The following is a 20,232-nucleotide window of genomic DNA, read 5'->3' on the forward strand; positions in this document are numbered from 1 at the left end:
ATTGCGTAGCCACGAAATATTTATAAAATAAAAATTGAAATTTCGTAAAGTGCGTTTCAGCCCTGATTCCGTTTAACGATAAATAAAATTATAACGGATCGTGACAGATAATATTCGTTTGCTCTATCAGGTGCAAATATATTAGATACAACCTTAAATTGTTTTACGAGTATATCACTTGATTCGTTGTACTTTGGAACTTTGGAGTGGAATTAAAATGTATCACCCTCGGATCACTCGCTGACCATGAATAAACACAATATTATTGACTGATCGTAGCGAAGTCCTGTTTTAACCCGAGCATTTGGCATTTCAGCTGTCTCTAAATTTGTTTGTCACGTTCCGGCCCCGGTTCAAGATGGCAATCGTTTTGGATACCACCGTGTAGTCCCACCAGAGTTCGCATGATCGTGGTTCCTAATACTATAAAGGTTCAAATCAGAATAATCAATATTGTATCGTACCATGGAAGTAAGAAGTATGGTGCCTACCGGCCTGAAAATAATGATGTTTATTACACTAATGGTGTTTATTACACTAATGGTGTTTATTACACTAATGGTGTTTATTACACTAATGGTGTTTATTACACTAATGGTGTTTATTACACTAATGGTGTTTATTACACTAATGGTGTTTATTACACTAATGGTGTTTATTACACAGTCATCATGATCAGTGTATTATAAATAGCAGTATGTTGTTTAGACGAAATACGATGCATTTTTTGTAGTAATGCTGGTTTTAGAACACTGATTAATTGCTTATCAGGTGCGGTCACGGAGTATTTTTGCACTTTGATATAATACAATAACAGTAGTGAAGAGATGTTAACATTTTCCTACCATTCTTAAATATTAAAAGCGGTTAAACCTAAGAATAAAAATCTATGAATACTTTCGACTCTCGACATCGCCGTACAAAACAAAGCGCCTGTTGTTATAAAACGTAGGCTTAATCGTCACACAAACAAACAGATTTTGTTATTTTTAGAAGATTGGAATTTGATATGGAAGATTATTAAAACTACCTTTAACGGTTAAAAATATATTCCAGTATTTAAGTTAGAAGGTCATTTTTTACCATTAAAAAGATTTTTTTATTATCTCCGTGTTCTCTTGATCAACTCTTAAACAAGGCTTTGAGGCACCAGAACACTGTAAAAATAATTTTTGATTTTTTTTAAATTAAATTCTTTGAAAGATGCACTTGTTAAAAATACTCTCACAAAATGTTATAAATAAATTCGAAAAATTGACGGAGATTGATCATTTTATGTGAAACAGTTTGTATGTCGGATTATCTTTCAGCAAAACTTTGAATGCGTTTTTCTCGAAACTTTTTAAAAAATTTTTTCAACCTGGTTGACAACATGTTAAACACACTATATTTACCTTTCATTTACCGTCAGTGGCTTACACTGCCTAATGGACAATACGGCCCTGCCAGGGCCGGATTAAACATGTCGGGGCCCCTATTCAATGTTCATCTCGGGGCCCCTTTACCCTAGGGGCCCCTACCCAATGCGGGCCCCCTGGGCAGTTGCCTACACTGCCTTACGCATAATACGGCCCTGGCCATAGTGCATGGTGTCTGGATTTTCAAACAGTTTAAGACCTGGTGCATGCAAATTGGATTTCTTTTGCGGATCGATTCGTATTTTATTTTCCTCCTTCATATCCATATTTAAATTTCGCTTGCAAGATTTTAACTAAAACTAAACTAACTAACTAAATAAACAAACACTTATACATACAAATGTGAACTGAATAAAAAACTTGTAAAATTACATCAACTTCTTAAACTAGGGGAACTTATTCATCTTTGCCGCCCCGGGCCTCTGACGGGCCTAGTCCGCCACTGGCTCCAAGTGACGGTTCTAGAAGAACCATATCGTCTAAAGCATTTTTTAATTTTTTTCTGAAATATTAATATTCTACATATTAAATTAAACTTTTTATTGAAACCGTAGATATTGATAAAAATGTTATTAATTTCCGATGAGGTCAGTCGAATACATTCAGACGTAAAAATCAGTTTAATATATTGTAGCGACATCTCCCAAACTACTTTCACAACAAAAGAAGATAATTAGGTGTGAATCTTTGATGTATAATGGTTAGTACACACGCAAAGCTCACATCAACAGATAATATAAAGCACAATAGCGCTCGCCATACAATCCCATACAGACCCGACACACGTAAAAAGATAACGCGCTATAAGTGTGGTTCTGAACTTCGCTAACCGAATTTATTTTACGTAACCGCTCCCGACGCGATATTTGAAAAGTTATGCGTCCCCCTCTCCGCCGCAAAAAGGAGAGGGGGTCATTTTAATTACGGAGCTACCAACTAAGTTCCGTGTTCCCTTAGTAAAGTTGTCACTTTGACAGATGAAATTATGTTCCTCGGCCGCTCTCGAATTCAACTGACCCCCTCTCCTACCATAGGTACAAATATTTGATAGCGTCGTGTGTCGGTAGAAAAGATGATGCGCTGTACATTAACTTTTGATGTGAGCTTTGCGTGTGTACTAACCATAATACTTCTCTTTTTCATTCGAAGATGTCACTAAACCGATTTTGATAACGTAACATGTTCTATTAATAGAAATAATTCAAAGAGAAATGGAGATAAAAATATCTATTTGCTTTTTATTGCTTTATAAATATTTTACAGCATTTTTTACTATGTACACCGTACACCATAAATAAACTATTCCCGTACACCTACTCCCTACTCCGTAACCAATAATAAATAATATCTTCAAGTTGCCGCGCCTGACATCAAGGTCATCATCACGGCAGCCAACAAAACCCAATTAGTTTACAACTTTCTGTCAAGATTTTGTCGGCGTATTGTCTGTCACGAGTTTGTGTTGACATTATTTAATATATTTAAATTATATCGACTAAATATCGGCTGGATTACACCCATTGAACCGTAAGCCACTTTATAAAATACATCAATCATTCAAAAACTTATTTCACCTTCCGTAGAAAGTTAATTTCCTTATCTATCTCAATGAAATTTCTCCATAACGGTATGTCGCACATTGCATTCCTGTTGACGAGAAACCCGATGTTAATTTCTAATAATGCTGTTTCTATTACTTCCAAGATATAGTGCTCAGCCGAACGCGATCGTCGCGTATATTTAAACGACACATTTTATAAAAAAAATGATTAATAATAATTTATTCATGTCTCAAACTGCATTTTTCCTGGTATTTCTGTCCAATATATATCACAAACTTGTCAAATTCGGCTGCACGCTTAATACGCAAAACAATATAAATAGCGCTTGGTTTCAACTTAATTACTACAATAAATAACTAATTATTATAAACATTTTTTCTCAATCAAAGTTATGTTTGAAAGGTAGGAAATAAGCATTAAATTATTAAAATAACCCCTAAACCCTAAAACCTATTTTGTGCATGTTAAACCCCCGACTTAAATAGTTGTCTCCATTAGATATTTAAGATGAAATCAGGTGTTGTTTTTTAAAGATCCTTTGCATGCAGCGGAATTTGACAAGTTTACTGTTTTTTTTTTTGTGCGCAATGCATAATAATCACATATTATTGTTTAGTTATGACATTAACTAAAACGGCATTATACAAATCATCCAAATATTAATTTTATTGTATTGCAGAAATTGTAGAATATAATCTACTGATATTTTAAAATTTTAAACTTGTCAGATCTGTCTTGATGATGAACACTGTAACGCTATCCGAAACATTGGCTAAAGGAGGAATACAAAACTGCGGAGACTGTCAACATTGTTTACATATGTTATTAACTCATTGGGCTGTAGAGATGTATCTTCACTGTTGTTACTGTACCTATTCTTCTTCATTAGGCTTTTGGTATTTAACTTTGAACTCGGGGTCCCTTCAAATTTTTCAGTTTTTGACTTTAGTGTTAGTTCTCATCCATTTAAGATTGTTTGCAAATTTTAGTGGTTTTTACCAAATTTTAACAATATCCCTATGAATCTGCCGCCAGAAGCACTTTAGTTATTTATTTACACAAACAGTGTAAAAACTAATACATTGCAAAAGCTTTAAAGAAAACTAAAAAAAATGGTTGGAATAATAAATATATAAGGTTACATGTAGGACAAAAAAGTTTACACAGGTTAATACTTCGTGCTTAAATTCGTTGTAGGACATAGGAAAATATCCATATTTCTAGCTAGGCAGTTTATTTATTTATTGGGCGGAACGGTTTACATAAAGTTCTGTGAGCACTTAGGCCAAAGGCCCATTGTGCTATCTCCCATTTTACCCCATTCTTTCACCAGGGTTGTCATTGTATATGAGGCCATGTTTTCTGGTTTGACAATGTGTCTTCCCAGGTCTCATCACTCCTCTTCAATTCCCCCTGGTTCCCTGAAGGTCCCACGGTGAGAGAGTCCACTCTCCTTGGTTTCCTGAAGGCCCCACGGGAGAAGAGGGCTTCGTTTCTCCTCTCCAATCCTCCTTGGTTCCCTGAAGGCCTCGCGAGGGAAGAGGGAGTTTTCGAATGGTTCAATTTTCGTCCCATGAATATCTAGGGAAATTAAAGGTTCACTCCAGCAGAGCCGAGTGCTGGGGTAAGGTCTAAATACGCCTGTTTCTCGGAGGCACCATTCTTGACACTGTTCCCCAGGTTATTCAGCCTGAGTACGGTAGCTCACACCTTAGCTTGGGATAGCTATTGAAGGTCGTGTTTCCACTCCCTCAGGTAGCAATGGGTTCGCTACACTCCCTACGCTAGGCAAGGCAGTTAATTAACCTGGTAAGTCTTGCCAGGGGCATTAACACTGGTAAGTTAGTTCTGCACCTAAGAAGAATCAGAAGCCTGTATTGGTGGCCTCGCATGAAATTATCCGGGACCTATTTTAACAAAAATGTCTGGTATCGATAATAAATCATTCGGAAAAGCCATCAGCAGTAATGCGGCATCCCTCCTGGAACTTCTAGTAGACCGGCCTATTATACGGATCAACTGCACTGAAAATGTATCTAAAGGTACTAATGGAGTTTCATCATCTCTGCATACATCTGCGGGAAACAGCGTGATAGTTATGTCTAAGCTGAAGAGTCCGCAAATCCGCAGGACCCGATAAAGTTCCACCTAGATTCCTAGTTAAATGTATGCATTCATTGTCACATCTCATACGTAAGTCATTTATGAAGTCACTCTCATCAGGTGTGTTTAAAAAAAGGAAATAAGAGCGAAGTAACAAATTAAAGGTAAATATGCATAATGTCTTCTTTACCCAAATTTTTCGAAAGCCTAGTACTAGACAAGTTGATATCTCAATTTAAACGAGTAATCTCACCCCTTCAAAATAGATTTATAGGAAGATCAACGCTTTCCAATTTAATATTATACCCTAATGATATCATTAATGCCTTTAACGCATCATATCAAACTGACTCCATATATACTGACTTCAGTAAAGCATTTGATAAAGTAAACCACAGAATCTTAATACGTAAATTAAAATTATTGGGAGTGAGAGGGAGCATGTTAGAATGGTTTGAGTTATATGTTGGGAAGATACTTAGCGGTAAAGGTGGATTTATTCACTTCTTACAAATTTGCGGCATCAAGCGGAGTACCGCAAGGATCTCATTTGGGCCCAATACTATTTTGTTTGTTCATCAATGACATAGTAAATTTTTTTAGCAAAGTCAAAGTTCTGTTATTTGCCGATGATCTGAAGATCTACAGAATAATTAATATGATAATTATTGCACTATTTTTGCAGTTGAACCTGAATAAACTATTTGCTTGGTGTTCAGAAATTGATTTGCAACTAAATATTAGTAAATGCCAGATTATTAGTTATTGCAAAGGTAAAAATCTTTTCTTATTTAATTAATGGCGCTAATCTTCTATGAGTTTCTCAGATTCGAGAACTCGGTGACTTATTCCACAGAGTCTGCAGTTTAACTTACACATCAATGAAACTACAAGCGATGTGATGAGAATGCTCGCTGTTATTTTGAGAATGGGGAAAAAGTTTAAAAATGTGTTAACTTTAAAACGTATATTGCTCATTAGTATGAAGTAAATTAAAATATAATTCATCATTATGGTCACCATTCTACAAAGTCCATTCTCAAGCCTTAGAAAAGGTACAAAATGAATATTTCAATCGAATTTATAAATTATTATTACTTACGTACCGAAACAAGACTTATCAAACTAGAATAGATAGAATAGAATCAGATAGAAGAGTTTTAACTGATAAATTATTTTTATTCAAAATTATAAAATCTCTAATTGACAGCCCTGAATTATTGGAATTAATTTAAATTAATGTACCTGCCAGCAAACTCGAAGCAAAGACACTTTTAAATGTCACAATAACCTCAATACTAACTACTCTGTTTATTCACCAATTCCAAGAATTGATCACCTTGCAAAGAAACACTGTGAACTTATTGATATATTTGGTGTTAATAATTTTGTGAGTTTTAAAAGGCAACTAATTTCAGATCTATTTGCTAGGTATTAACTTGTATTATTTATTAGCTTTAAAAAAAAAGTCTTCTCTGTATATCTTCCAACGTTTAAATCACATAATACTTCTTAGTTTATTTGTTTTTTTTATACGCATATTAATGACTGTATGCATGTACGGTCATACTTGAAATGTATATTATATTTTGATTTATTTTACCATTTCATGTACTATTATTTAAATTCTATTGTCATTACTTTATTAGTTGTTTTTCTATAGATACAAATTTTTCTTCTTTTTTTTAAACTCCTGTTTTATAATATACAGTAATATAGTTTATAATACATATCATATTATATATATTTATTTTTTATATACCTTACGAGTAAATTATTTTCCTGTTTTCAGACTCACTGGTTTGCAACAACTATTTAAAACTTACTTTATATTTGAAACTTTGCTTTAACACGTTGGTCGCTGAAAACGCGCCTAGCGCATATTACGTAATTTCGCGTGGTGCTGACAACGCGCCTAGCGCGTAAGGATTATATAATACGGTAAATGATAAGAAAACTTCATGAGCATCGTTAGTTAGTTAGGAAAAGATGAATTTGTATCAGTTTTATTCTTTATTTAAATTTGGTGTAATTTGCAGCATCCAGTGAATGTTTTAGAAAATACGTCGCAGTGAATGTGTTAATTACAATATCAGACGTTATTATTTGGATTTCATGTTAATCTTACTATTAGCTTTTGATTTTTTTTTTGTATATACATAATTATGTAGTGGTACGTCACTACGCCAAGCGCCAAGGTACCTAGGCCGTCATAGATACGTACTGGAGATTTCGGCCGTTGCCTAGGTTTGTTTGGCAATATTTATAGCCATAGCAACTAGAATGTTCGAGAAGGTTCTTCACCTTATAAAAGCGACTGCGGGAAGGAACTCGACAGTCAGTCATGAATTAACAGTCTGCCAGTCATCAATCAGCAATCCACTGCGCCGCTAGACTGACCTACCATACCTACGCCCCGGCTCTGCATGGACTACGGATTATCATGGACTCCTTTGAACACATCCACGAGTCCGGTCACCACGGTGTCGACTCACTGACATCGCTTCGACCACTCCGCAGTCATCGCTGCGTACACCTGACATCATCATCATCGGTCCGGACTCACCCAAATAAACGCTGTTACACAACAACCTCATCTTTCATTTGTCTGACTACCAAATCCCCAAAGTTATGCTATAATCCATGTATTATGTTTCACTTACATACATGAATTGTCAATTTCCTCCCCGATAGGGCGTTAATGAATAATAAATAAATAAAATAATTATTAATTAGTGTTGGTCTCCATTTCTTTCAGCATTAATTAAACTTGATAATGGCCGCCCCTAACTTGACGAACGATGCCCAGGTGCGCTACATGATCCAGTGGTTCGAGGAGTGGAGTGAGCTGCAGCGTCAGGACTTCCTGCCCATCCTGGCGGAGAAGATTGCCGCCAATGGAACTTACGTCAACGGCATAGTCAACTCCATGACCACCGTCAACTGTGAAGATAAACCCATGAATTTATTTCAGTGCCGGGTAAGTTCCAAACTTAACTTCTTTTGTAGGGTATCTTGTAATGTTGAATTTGGTCATGGAAATAACAAATTGGGAAATATAATGAGCAGATTTTCATTTGTATTTTTCCAATTGCAATATTGTGTATGCAATTTTTTTATGTTTTAATGATCACCCTTCACGGATATTACTAATAATAATGATTTCAATTTCACAAACCCTCTGCATTGTTTCTTCTGTTCATGTTCGGGCTAAGAATATATCTATTCGTTGTCAGAGTTAACGCTTTCTGTGAAAATTCACAATATCTTTAGTTTAATTCCAGAAATGTGCAACATTATATAGGTGATGAATGATAATCTTAACAAAAAATCAACATGTAAAAAACAATTTTTTTTTAACTGTAACTACATCTCTCATAAAATGACTAAAAACTTTTAAAAAAAGTTATTTTTGGGTCACCTGAGTGAGGAGGCAACAAATCCACCAACCTCGCCAAATGCTGATCGGGTAGAACCGATATATATTTTGTAAATTAACTGCTGTAATGTCATCCGATTTCAGAGAAATTCGTATATGTCCGTGTGTATGCATGTGATTGCCACCAAAAGTTGATAGAATGCAACGAGCCATCGTCATCTCTCTGCCGAGTTTCAGTACAATCGGATGTCGGGGAGTGGGTTAATTTGTATTCATTCCCTTAAACAAAAATGAAATTCAAATAGATTTACTTATATTAATTACATGATATTTGACACAGACATAATATATATATTAAATCGCCACACTAGGCGGCTGCCTGTTTCTTGGTGACCAATGTAACATACTTATTTTGTACTAAGTCTAGTGTATATGAATATAAAAAGACATGCAAAACTATTAGATTATATAGATATATATACATGCACATGCACATCCAAATACACCCACACCTCTATATACATACATGTGCGCAGATGTGTATACGTGAACACGTAAACACGTGCATACACACACATATATATATCTACACATACACGCATATATATATCCATATACACACACCTAAACATACTCTACCTCTGTACGAAAAACTGTCTAATAACACAATCACATTCACTCATCAAAAAGTCCTCAAGCACCTTCCTGAATCTGTGGTATTTGGTTATTGATTTTATTTCAAGTTTTTAGTTGCCTTATGCAAAATGCGTGATGCCAATATTGTGAGCGAAATGAAATATATGTATGCACATAATGTCTCATGACATTGAAGTCAAATCTATATAAATAAGAATGTTAATGTTCGTTTCTTCAAAATCTTAAATCTTCGAAAGTTCTTCACCTATTGTTTTGATATTTTGACACAACATTGCATTTGAATACGCATGTTTTTTTATATACCTATATTATATAGATGTCTCAGGTAAAACAGGTTTTTTCGGAAAAGAGTGCCATCAGTTGGACAAACATGCTTTTTTTAAAACATCCCCATCTGTTGGACGTAAGCAACACGTGCTATTGTTTATCTATCTGCACAGACAGAGTGAGCCACAGCAACGCATGGCGGTGTACAGCTAATAAATTATATAAAAGTAAACAGTTTACACCAACAGTTGGTGTACTCTCGGTTGTAACTCTCCCTCTTTTTCATAAAGGACACATGCCATAGAAATTCAGGCTAGGTTCGTCATAATGGGTAATTAATTTTGTTTTTTTTTTGCATCTTTAGGTAAAACTTTTTAACGATTGGTTCACAAACTGGACGAATGAGGATCGTGACAAACTCGTCAAAAGAGTTTCAGAAGTGGATGAGGAGTTTGGCAAGAAGCTTCAGGACGAGATTACCGGCAATAAGCAGATCATCGACGGGGAACCCTCTCAAGAGGAGGCTGTCCTGGTGATGGCGCAACCCGGTAATGTGGTCACTGAGAATGGGACCCATGAACACGAAGAGGAAGTCGAAATAGAAAACCTGGAAGTCATAGATGATCAGCTAACGTCACCTCCGACGCTCGCCGAAAGTAATATAGCTATTCAAATCACCGCCGAATAAGTTGCTTCCGATCTCTGTGAGTATGGTGGAATCTCTCTAATCTAGCACTATCTACATCTGATGATCCTGGATTACTAGAATGTATAGAAAACTGTTAAAAAGAAGCAAAATTAGGTTAAAATTTGTCATTTTCTTTAAGATATCGATTTCCTACATATAGATTTTTTTAAATCAGTCATGTTTTATAGGTAGTAGCAAAACACCAGGGGCGTGCATTCCATTGATACTGTAAAGCTGTGTATGCCTCAAGGGAAGAGGAAATGAAATAATGAATTGATTAATTTTTATTCTTCCTTCTATTTAGTGCATCCAATAAACTGCAACACGCCCCTGAAAAATATTGACACTCGTAAAGATAAATACCATTTATCCTTTCTAGCGTTGATATAACATTTTATCTATTGTTAACAAAAATTATATCATAATAAGGACTGTTTTGACACCGTTGAGTCATGTTCAAAACTCTAAAGCTATGTATTAAGAGATGTTGACTTTGAACCATGCTCGAGCAGCTCGACACAAGACACCATAGATATACCACCAAGACGCTCAGTCAAATGTAAATTTCTGTCAAATATCGAGCAAGAATTATGGCCCTTGAATCTTTTTGGCATCGAGGTGTTTGCTCGGTATCGAACATAAAACCATCGAGCAAAATGGTACACACGTCGAGACATGTTCGAATGAGCGTAAAACCACCGAGCATGAACGAGGATAAGTACTTAGCTTATGCCCAAATTAGATGGTGCAGAAATACTGGAAGTGCCGCACATCTCTCAAGTGCTGGATTAGTGAGTTTCTACTGTATTGTCATTTACAAAATGGAATTTATTACAAATTAATCATTATTACACATTCCAAAATATGTTTGTTTATTAATTTAAAGTTCAACGCTTCCGTTGCGCATTTACTACCTGCTGGAAATAATAATTCTCATTCAATAAGCTAGTTTTAAGAGATGCATATATTTTACATATTATAGTGTTTGATAATGCAACGAACTACATATGTCAATCGTTTTTTGATATTTACCCATTTTTATGAATAATTGATGAGGTAGCCATTTGTTTGTTGTCTGAATAATTTTACGTTCAGTTTGCGACGACATAAAATTTAATCATAGTTTATAGATTGTTGAAATCTTTTTAAAAATGGCAGCCTTTTATTTTTCTTTTGCTAAAGAATTTGTATGAAATTATATCAGAGTATAATTATTAATACCTTAGCGCATTATATAAGGCGATAGTGTTTTTGCTAGTGGACTAGCTTCTTCCGCCATTTGGTGTGAGAAGGTTAAAACAACTAAGCATTTAAGATTTAAAAAGTGTCATTCTAATATTATTTACCTATTTATTAACTACGAAGGGAAGAAGATATCATTTTATACTCGAAATATATTTAAACATTAAGGATTTCGGAGAGGCTAATCAACATTTTATCCTGTTTTTTGGTCAAAGGCACTATTCTGCAATAAAAAAATATTATCAGAGGATCTTAGAAAGATGTTTTTATTCGCTTTTTGGCACATATTTACAAAATACAGTTATTTTATTAAATTTTAAAATTTGTGTCCTCACAAGGGTGAAATAACGCCTTTGACCAAAACACTGTTTAAATGTATTAAGATATTATTCTACGTAATATTCAAGTTACACCCACTAACTGTAGGCATTCTATTATTATAACTATGTGTACAGTAAAAAAATTAAAGCATTTAAAAAATCTCTATACATAAGAAAATGTTATAATGCGTGAGTTCCAAATTTGGCATTTTTTTTAAATGAAGGACCGAAAAAACGAAATTTCATTATGGGGGTGACCATATGTGTGGGTTTTACTGTATATTTTTTTACGACTTGAAGGTTTGCATATTAATTTGAGTCATGAATGTTTCGTCAATTTACAGCTTTGTTTGCACTGTAAAGTACTTTTACAACATTACAGCGTTCTCGGCAAATATTTGCCAATTTGTGTGTTTGTTCAGTACTCTTTTATTAACAGGTGAGGCGCGATGTTAACCATTGTTCATCTTGTGTTGATATATTCAATAGATCTGAATTTTCTATGTTATTTTAGGCAGTACCTGTTTAAAAATACTGCATTGTAGGAATACCTTTATTATTTCTATTTATTTATTTTATTTAACTCCTAATGAAATTCCATTTTAATATTATGATAAAAACTTTACAACTCTTTCCCACTTTTTGGACTGGATACATTCGCTGAGATTTTTCCCCTGGTCTAGATAGTTTAACCGTTTGGGTGCCAATCGTCGATTTTCGTCGATTCGTGTTTTAACGAAGATTGCCGATCGTCGATTTCCGTCGATTGCGTCAGTCGTGATCTGATTCGCGCGTACGTCTGTACGTAAAATTCTCATTTTTTCGAAACGCCTGGACTTCGGGATCCTCCTCCGCGTGATTCTAAACCAATATTCTTTAATAAAACACCGAAAAAATCATCGAAATCCTTGAAAATTCAAAGAATTTATGGGTTTTTAAAAAAATATATAGTTTCATAAAAAATAATGTTTTTTTGGTGGCATTTTACAAGCAACTGTATGAATTTTTTTGGCACTCAAACGGTTAAAATCTACCAATCTGAAAACAGCCGCAGAAGACAAAATGAGTAACAAAAATAATGTGTACCGTCGATTCCTCTTAATTGGGACATATAAACAATGTTCAGGGTAGGTAATTTTTTTTTCTTAATTTTTTTATATTTGTAGGCAGGGCCGGTAGCGCGGCCCTTTCCTGACATGCGCCCTCTAACTTATCCTACCCTCACCCGCGCCGCATATCGCATAAAATTCGTTTACTGAGACGCATGTTGAAACGACTTCAGATCGGAATTTGTCTCAGATAACTGAAGTAAATTGATACTAGTTTCTTTATTTGGTTTATGTTCCTTGGGTTGTCCGGTTGTCCCAATAAACCAGAGTACCAATTAATCCGATTCAACTGTATTTGGATGGCAACTAAATCGATATTATGGAAAATTATATCAAAACTATTTTGTAGGAAGTGAAAACAGATCTTATATCATTATATTGTAGCATTAAAGTTCTTATTGTAAAGTCTGCTTTGCTTGTAAAAGATAAAATGATTTGCCTTCGAGCACACAAACTACGTAGATCATACATTTAATAAGCCTTGGATTACAATAAACAAATTAATTATGTATGTAAATATTAACATTGTGGTAAAATTGTATGCCTACAGTTGTTGTATTAATCCATTTTATTTACATCTCTGTATTGCAACTTATTAATTAATTATTAATATTCCATAAGCACTAACACATTCCTCAAATAATTCATATTAAATGCATAGCACAAAATATAGCTGCAAAATGTCATTTTTATATTATATTTAATCTATTAATTCCACCTTTATTGCAATAGTTTATTTTCCACCATATATCAATATTACACACACAAGGTGCCGGGGGTACAGTGCACTAACTTCGGAAGTTGACAAGTAAAAAAGATAAATAACTACTTCGAAATTTTTAAGGTAATTTTCAGGTAAAAACTTTGAATTGTTTGTATGATTAAATAAATATTCTTTTATGGAAAAACATTTTTGTATGAAAAGTTTTTTATTTCTACTATCATATATAACCATCTCCCGAAGTTTGTGCACTTTACCTCCGGACATTCTGTATATTTATTTTTTTTAATCATTATTCTAAACTAATTAGTTTAGCAACTTTGGAAAAATGACTGATTTCTTCTTCAACATTCCCTTTCCTAAAGCGGTACATAGTATGTATTATTTGTTTATAAATCATATTTATTTGAAATGTAAAACTGTTTTATATTTTTTGAATTTGTTCATCAATAAAGATAACTCAGGTTGACTTGGTTTGTTTTACATTCAACAACCCCTTTTCATGATTCATTTTGTGCCCCTGGGGAGTGCTGGAGGTTAATAAAAGTAAAATCATTGTGAATGCAACTGTATTGATTATTTGGTAAATATTTATCTCACTGCTGCACTTTTAATTGCTGCACAGATTATGGAAATTTCATTTCAACTTAATTACTACAAGAAATAACTATTTACATCAGTGTGTAATATAATGTGATACCAATTGATTCTTGACGCATAATTGAAGAACAGCGTGGCAGACAGCAATAACATCTCTGCTTGATTTCCAAAAAAATTTGTTCCTTCCCGAGCAAAAGTGGTCTTACCAAATCATTACTCCATTACAAAAGTCCGTGAGCCAGGATAAGAAGATGTTTTCCGATTACCAGATTCTCCAAGAATCCAGTCTTCTAGCTGATAGGTGCCAGCTTCTAGGTGTTTTTCGCGAGTGTCGGATCTTTTGTCCGTCGGTCCAGAGGAGGTCTAAAGCTCTCGGCTTATATTCAAGAAATGAATTGGTGCCCAGATTTGAAATACCAGGTTCGGTGACTAGTTTGCAGGTTTGGCAACTTCTGTGATCCAAAAAATCCAGTGTCGGCAGTATGGCCAATACACAATGATAAATGCTTCAATGATGGAAGTGCAACATACCAAAACCATAGATAAAATACATGTAAAAGTATCCACATAGACATACCTTCTTACAAAATCCTTTATGAAACAGTGTGAATGAATTAGCTTCCAGCTAGTAAGCGAATGTGGAAAACTATACAGCTGCATTAATAGTAATAATAATAATAATAATTGTTTATTCCAGAATGTGGGGAGGTGAGTGCAATCCCACACATTCCATAAAATATAACTACAATGTTATATACAGAGATTCAAGTAAGTACAAATAAAATAAAATATAAAATGTAAGTTTGATAAAGCAAATAAAATGTAAAAGTAATTATATGCTGGCTTTTAATATCGACTGCTCCATGGAAAAGAGTGGTAACACAGAAAACTAAGTTATAGAATTACATCTGGGAACTGTAACCTATTGCCAAATTAAGTGAAAATCTAAAACAGTTATAAAATGAAATCGTAAATATTCGGTCTATATGGACCCCCAGGGGTCGATATCGGCTCTAAATGATTCCACGAGATTCAAATGGGGGTACATACGAGCCGACACCCATTTACCTCAAGTTAACATTTAGGAGTTCCGTAAATGACACAATAACCTAACACAAATAACACAGTTTACGTAATACTAATAATAGACTGAGAAATTACTTATTTGATATTTGTATTTTTATATTTCGTAAAGTTGTTTATTGAGGTATATAAACATAGTTATACATTCCTTTTCTCGTCAGAATTAATATATTGAAGCAAAACATTGCACATCGGAAGCCGCGAATTTTCCTAGATCCCCAACTTGTTTTTGAAAACGTCCAGGGTAATACTGACGTTCAACATTTAAATGTACTTCACACAGACTTCAAAACTAAGTTTGACAACATTTTGACTATGGAAATGGAATGTCGAAGAATCGGAAATCATGTGACAAGAAGAAATGACCAGAATAAGCACTGACAAAGAACTTAAGGGTCAGTTCTGTAGGGCTAGCTACAGAAAGAAATTTCCGTTGCTTATCCTGCTTCATTTTCATTTGGTGTAATACTTCACAAGGGCGCCCCTGTCTGCACATTGCAAAGACAAAGGAACTATACCACCACCCGGTTGTTGGACAGGCAAGGGAAGGGAATCTTTTTACGATAAAATAAACGATTATCACATGGGACGTTAATAATTTTAAGAAAATTCAATATTCGGCAGGCAAGGGGACTACGGAAAAAAAAAAATTGGCAAGTGGTCTACGGGGAAAAAAAAGTTTGGGAACCTCTGTTTTAAACATTAAGATTGGTTCTCTTGCATAATTACCTAATGTGACTTTCTGCTGTCCTTGGCGCAGTACTCAGCACCTGAATTTCGGCTGTCCTGATGGTGGGTTAGAGATACATATTCCCTAACTAATCATCACACCATTTCGCCGCAAGGGTAGCCAGAGAGGATGTACCCACACAGCTCTGTCTTGTCGCACACCTCTTGCTTCATTATCATTCATTCAATATTCCTCAGTTGTTCCGGCTCTTGTCTTTATTCCATTCCTCTTGTCTTCTCCAAATTACTGAAAATTCAAAATATGTGAATGGAAAGCAAGTTACCTGATTTCAAAGAACAGCTTAGCTAAGTCGAAAACCGTTTAGAATTTCTGCCAAAATTTGCTTTCAACGCGCCTACATATTGGCAATCTTTCTAGCACAGATGTGATGATTTGCGGATATTTCATATCGGCGTTTTTAACGCAATTTTAAATGGGGAAAAACTATAAATAACGCAAAATTCATCGAACAAGATATAAGTAGAAAGTGCTTGAAATAAAAGTATACGTAACTAAAAAAAATATAAACTTTTGTGGGAATAATTAAAATTAAACCAAACATTTGAATTCTCAGTAGATTGTCAAGGAAAAAATATTTTTTCGCAACAACCGCAAGGAGTTGGCGCAAAACTTTATACCTTACGAGGACTTCCACTCGCCTCCCTTCGTCTCGCCAATAAAAAAGCATTATTTGCTTTGTTGCTATAGACTACAGATTATACTACAGACGTAAGATCCAGGGGCGGATTTAAAATCAACAGCCTGTAGTACAATTGACTATTTCAAAAGGGCAGAGGGCGCAGTGCCCCGGTACTGTGTATGTCAATTGACGAGCGTTTAAAAAAAAAACCTTAACTCATTTTTTTGAGACCATTTCTAATTACTATTTCCTTATATCTGAAAGAGGAAAGGTAATAAAACTTCGATATTCATTTTAAAACGTCGAAAAGTCGAGTAATAACAGGACTTAGTTACAAGAAATCTCAGCCAACTAGAAACAAATTTGTATGTCAGATTAACCATATAAATTTACTAATACTTAATATCCTAAATCAGGTAATATAGCATCATTGAGCTTTAAATAAACACTCTCCATTTTTTTATCAAAAAAGTCACAGCCGGCTCCGTCGTGTTATTTTCATCATGAGATAATTTCACTGAATCCACATTGTTAAAATTGATCTCACGATGAAGATGATACGACGAAGCTGTGCTTTTGATGACTTTTTTGATGCACCTACCTCCGAGTGACGAAACAAGGTTAAGAAAACCTGATAACTTCACTGAATCCACATTTTTTAAATGTATCAGGTATTCTTGACCTTGTTACGTCACTCGGAGGTAGGTGAAGGAACATTTTCATAATATTATGACAATACCACAAGATTAAACCAGATATATTTGAAATCAGAACAACAAGAACTTACTTTAATCTGTCGCGGTTAGTGTTATAGTGAATTAGATGACGCGTAATCCCTTATCATTCCGGAATGTTTTCATTACCAGTCGACGCGTGATGCGTCACGGGCGTGCGGGTACAAAGTCTGCCCTGTTGAACCGGTGGAAACGTGAACAAAACAATCCGGGAATTACTCAAATCCCGGATTTTCCCGTCACAGATGCACGCATGTCCGTGAAGTAGGACCAAACTCAACATGCGAGGATTGTGAAACGGCCTGAAGGACCCTCCAAGCTAGCGATCAAACAATACATTTTAAAAGTACGAATTCTAAGATTCAGTCGAATATCTGAGCTACAAATTGCAAAAAAGAAAAAGAGTAGCTTAACACAAATATTATTTCATTTTTTCCAACTTTTTGTCTATGTGCGTACCTTATAGACTAAAAACTACTGGAACGATTTTGCTTAGAATTTTTAGTTTTCTTCTTATTAGCGCCAGGAGTGTTTAGAGTGGTATAAATGGTAGAATAAGTCGGGGACGCCTGAGGAAGACTTAACGCATTACCTCTGCACTGGAATGAGACACGAAGTGGAATTAAAGTCGATTTGTTTCTTTTTTAACATTGACGATAAGGTATAGGTACACGAGTAAATGGTATAAAAAGTCGAAGACACCCAACGAATCAAATACTTAGCGTGATGAAATGTGGCGTAGGTAATGAACGAAGAAAGGGGTAAAAAGAGAATGTATGACGTGGAAATTAATGGTAGAATAAGTCGTTAATGCCCGCGGAAGACACGGCAGAATGAAGTGAAACAAAAATAAGTAATTAACGATTAAAAATTAGAAATTAAAATATGAAAATCGATGTATTAATGTTAGGATATGCAGCAGAAATTTATTTTACATTTTTGGGATTAATAAGCTTATAAGATAAGATAATATAAGGATGATATATAAGGCAAATGTGAATGGTAGCAGAAGTCGGGAACGCTCGAGGAAGACATGGCACGATCAAGTGAATCAGATACTCGAGTCGGGCCATGTTAAGAGTCAGAATAGTAGAAGAGTATTAGGAGACGATATATGAATGTGAATGAGGCAAGAAGTGTGTGCCATGACCGAGTTGTTTGGCGGTCCGTCCTCTCTGCCTACCCCTGCGGGGGAAACGGCGTGATGGTTAGTTAGTTAGTTTTAAGATCTTCGATTGAACTCAGATTTTCATTGATAATATTTTTTTCATGTCTTTTGTTAACAAACACCAACAGGTTGACTGCGTGGTAGCTGGTATAAACTGTACATATTATATTTTAATTTAATTATTATTCTCCCTTTCAAGGTGATGGATAGACCCTGACCCTGCACACAGTTAGACTATACAATCTGGAGCAGTAATCGCATAACCCACTGGCGCTTCCCCCAACGTTTTGAGCGTGAATGAGGAAATTTAGCACAGGTCTCATGCCTCTCATAATAATTAAAAGTAGCTTCGTTTTATCAGCAAAATTAGAATCTTGACGTGTACGACGAAGAAGGTAAACAATCAGTTTCCCTGTACTGTCGTTTGGAAAGTGGTGCCCCCCCATACTTAGATTTCTTATCGATTGAAAAATGAAAACTTTTTAAAAAATCCCTAATTGCGATATTAAGTCAGGAAAAATAAGTGAAAGAATTGGATAGTGGACCAAATTTGGGAAAGACGACGTTCGGAAAATATTTGCCACTCATATTTGGTTACGCAACACGGCTAAAGCAATAAAGCGAGATGGGCTCTTACCTCGGTGTTACTGAGAATATTTTAATATACTTTGGACGATAATAATGTTTTCAGGTAACAATAAATTATAATTAAGCATAGTAATTCCGTTTTTCGGTGCATGCATGCATGCGTGATGTGAATAATATTAATATAGTGCGTAAAATTATTCAAGTTCAATGAACTTTTAATTTTCAAAGTTGGAACCGATAAGTATTAAAAAAATATTGGAAAGTGAATAAACTGTTATCAACATTATTTTATTTCAATAATTAATCATAACAATTCTATACTATTTGAAATGTGTATTTTTTTTTTTTTTTACAGATCTCAATCTGAATACTGATATTTTAAGTTTATAAATGGTGTTCATTCTTATGATAAGAATTTTAAGATTCACAAAACCTACGAGTAAAATATCCCGTGTTTTTTCACGGGTCTGCCACAAAATTCACGGTTATGAATTACTGGAAAATATTTTAACTCCCCCCACTTTATGAGCATCAAATGTTTCTTGTGCAATGATGGAGAACTTAGCAGAAGATTGATCCCACGACGCTTGAGTGGGAAATTGACGCATTTGGCCACCCTTTGATGAACCGGTTAGTAAATAGGTAAATAGAACAATTTAAATTTCCGGTGTTCACGTCATGTCAAAATCTAACCTCAAGTGAAATACAAAATTCAAACATTTTCAAGAAAATCAATGAATACGTTGAAATTCAGAATAATTAAATAAGGTAAAATTAAAGATCTTGAATCATTTTTCTTGACAAACAATTCATTCAACTCTCGTCCATTGTCTGTGCAATTTTATAGTGAAAAACAACATTTACCTGGTACCAGTGTACCCACCCACCTGTACATTTTTTAAACGTTACATTACGCACTGAATAACATTTTAAATTTGTATTTTTCATGTTATTTTATTTGGGAATACATATTCATTAATTAAACGTACTGATTTCGGTTTTTGGTGCATTGGTAAAAGTAGTGTGAAATATTCGTGAGTAATGCTTTACGCAAGCGTAATTCATGTTCAACGAACTTTTAATTTTCAAAATGGGGACTACTTATCGTATCGGACAAGCCAAATTATTTAAAGTAATCATTTTGTTTAAATGTTTGACAACTTCAACATTACTAACATTTAAATAGGTTAATTTCTTCTTTTGAAAGCCAAATTCTTCTTGAA

At 34.6% G+C, this 20,232-nt stretch overlaps 1 protein-coding gene across 1 annotated transcript; it reads left to right on the forward strand.

Annotated features, from left to right (window-relative positions):
* Window positions 1-2,824: 2,824 nt before the first annotated feature.
* LOC149416881 (uncharacterized protein C14orf119 homolog) lies at window positions 2,825-13,953 on the forward strand. Its single transcript, XM_089640674.1, has 3 exons — window positions 2,825-2,945; window positions 7,842-8,063; window positions 9,751-13,953. The coding sequence occupies exons 2-3, from the start codon at window positions 7,860-7,862 to the stop codon at window positions 10,072-10,074; spliced, it is 528 nt and encodes a 175-aa protein (XP_089496800.1). The 5' UTR covers window positions 2,825-2,945; window positions 7,842-7,859; the 3' UTR covers window positions 10,075-13,953.
* Window positions 13,954-20,232: the final 6,279 nt, after the last annotated feature.

Source organism: Hesperophylax consimilis, chromosome 16 (genome assembly GCF_061612785.1).
Source record: "Hesperophylax consimilis isolate HC1 chromosome 16, BYU_Hcon_1.0, whole genome shotgun sequence".
NCBI lineage: Eukaryota > Metazoa > Arthropoda > Insecta > Trichoptera > Limnephilidae > Hesperophylax > Hesperophylax consimilis.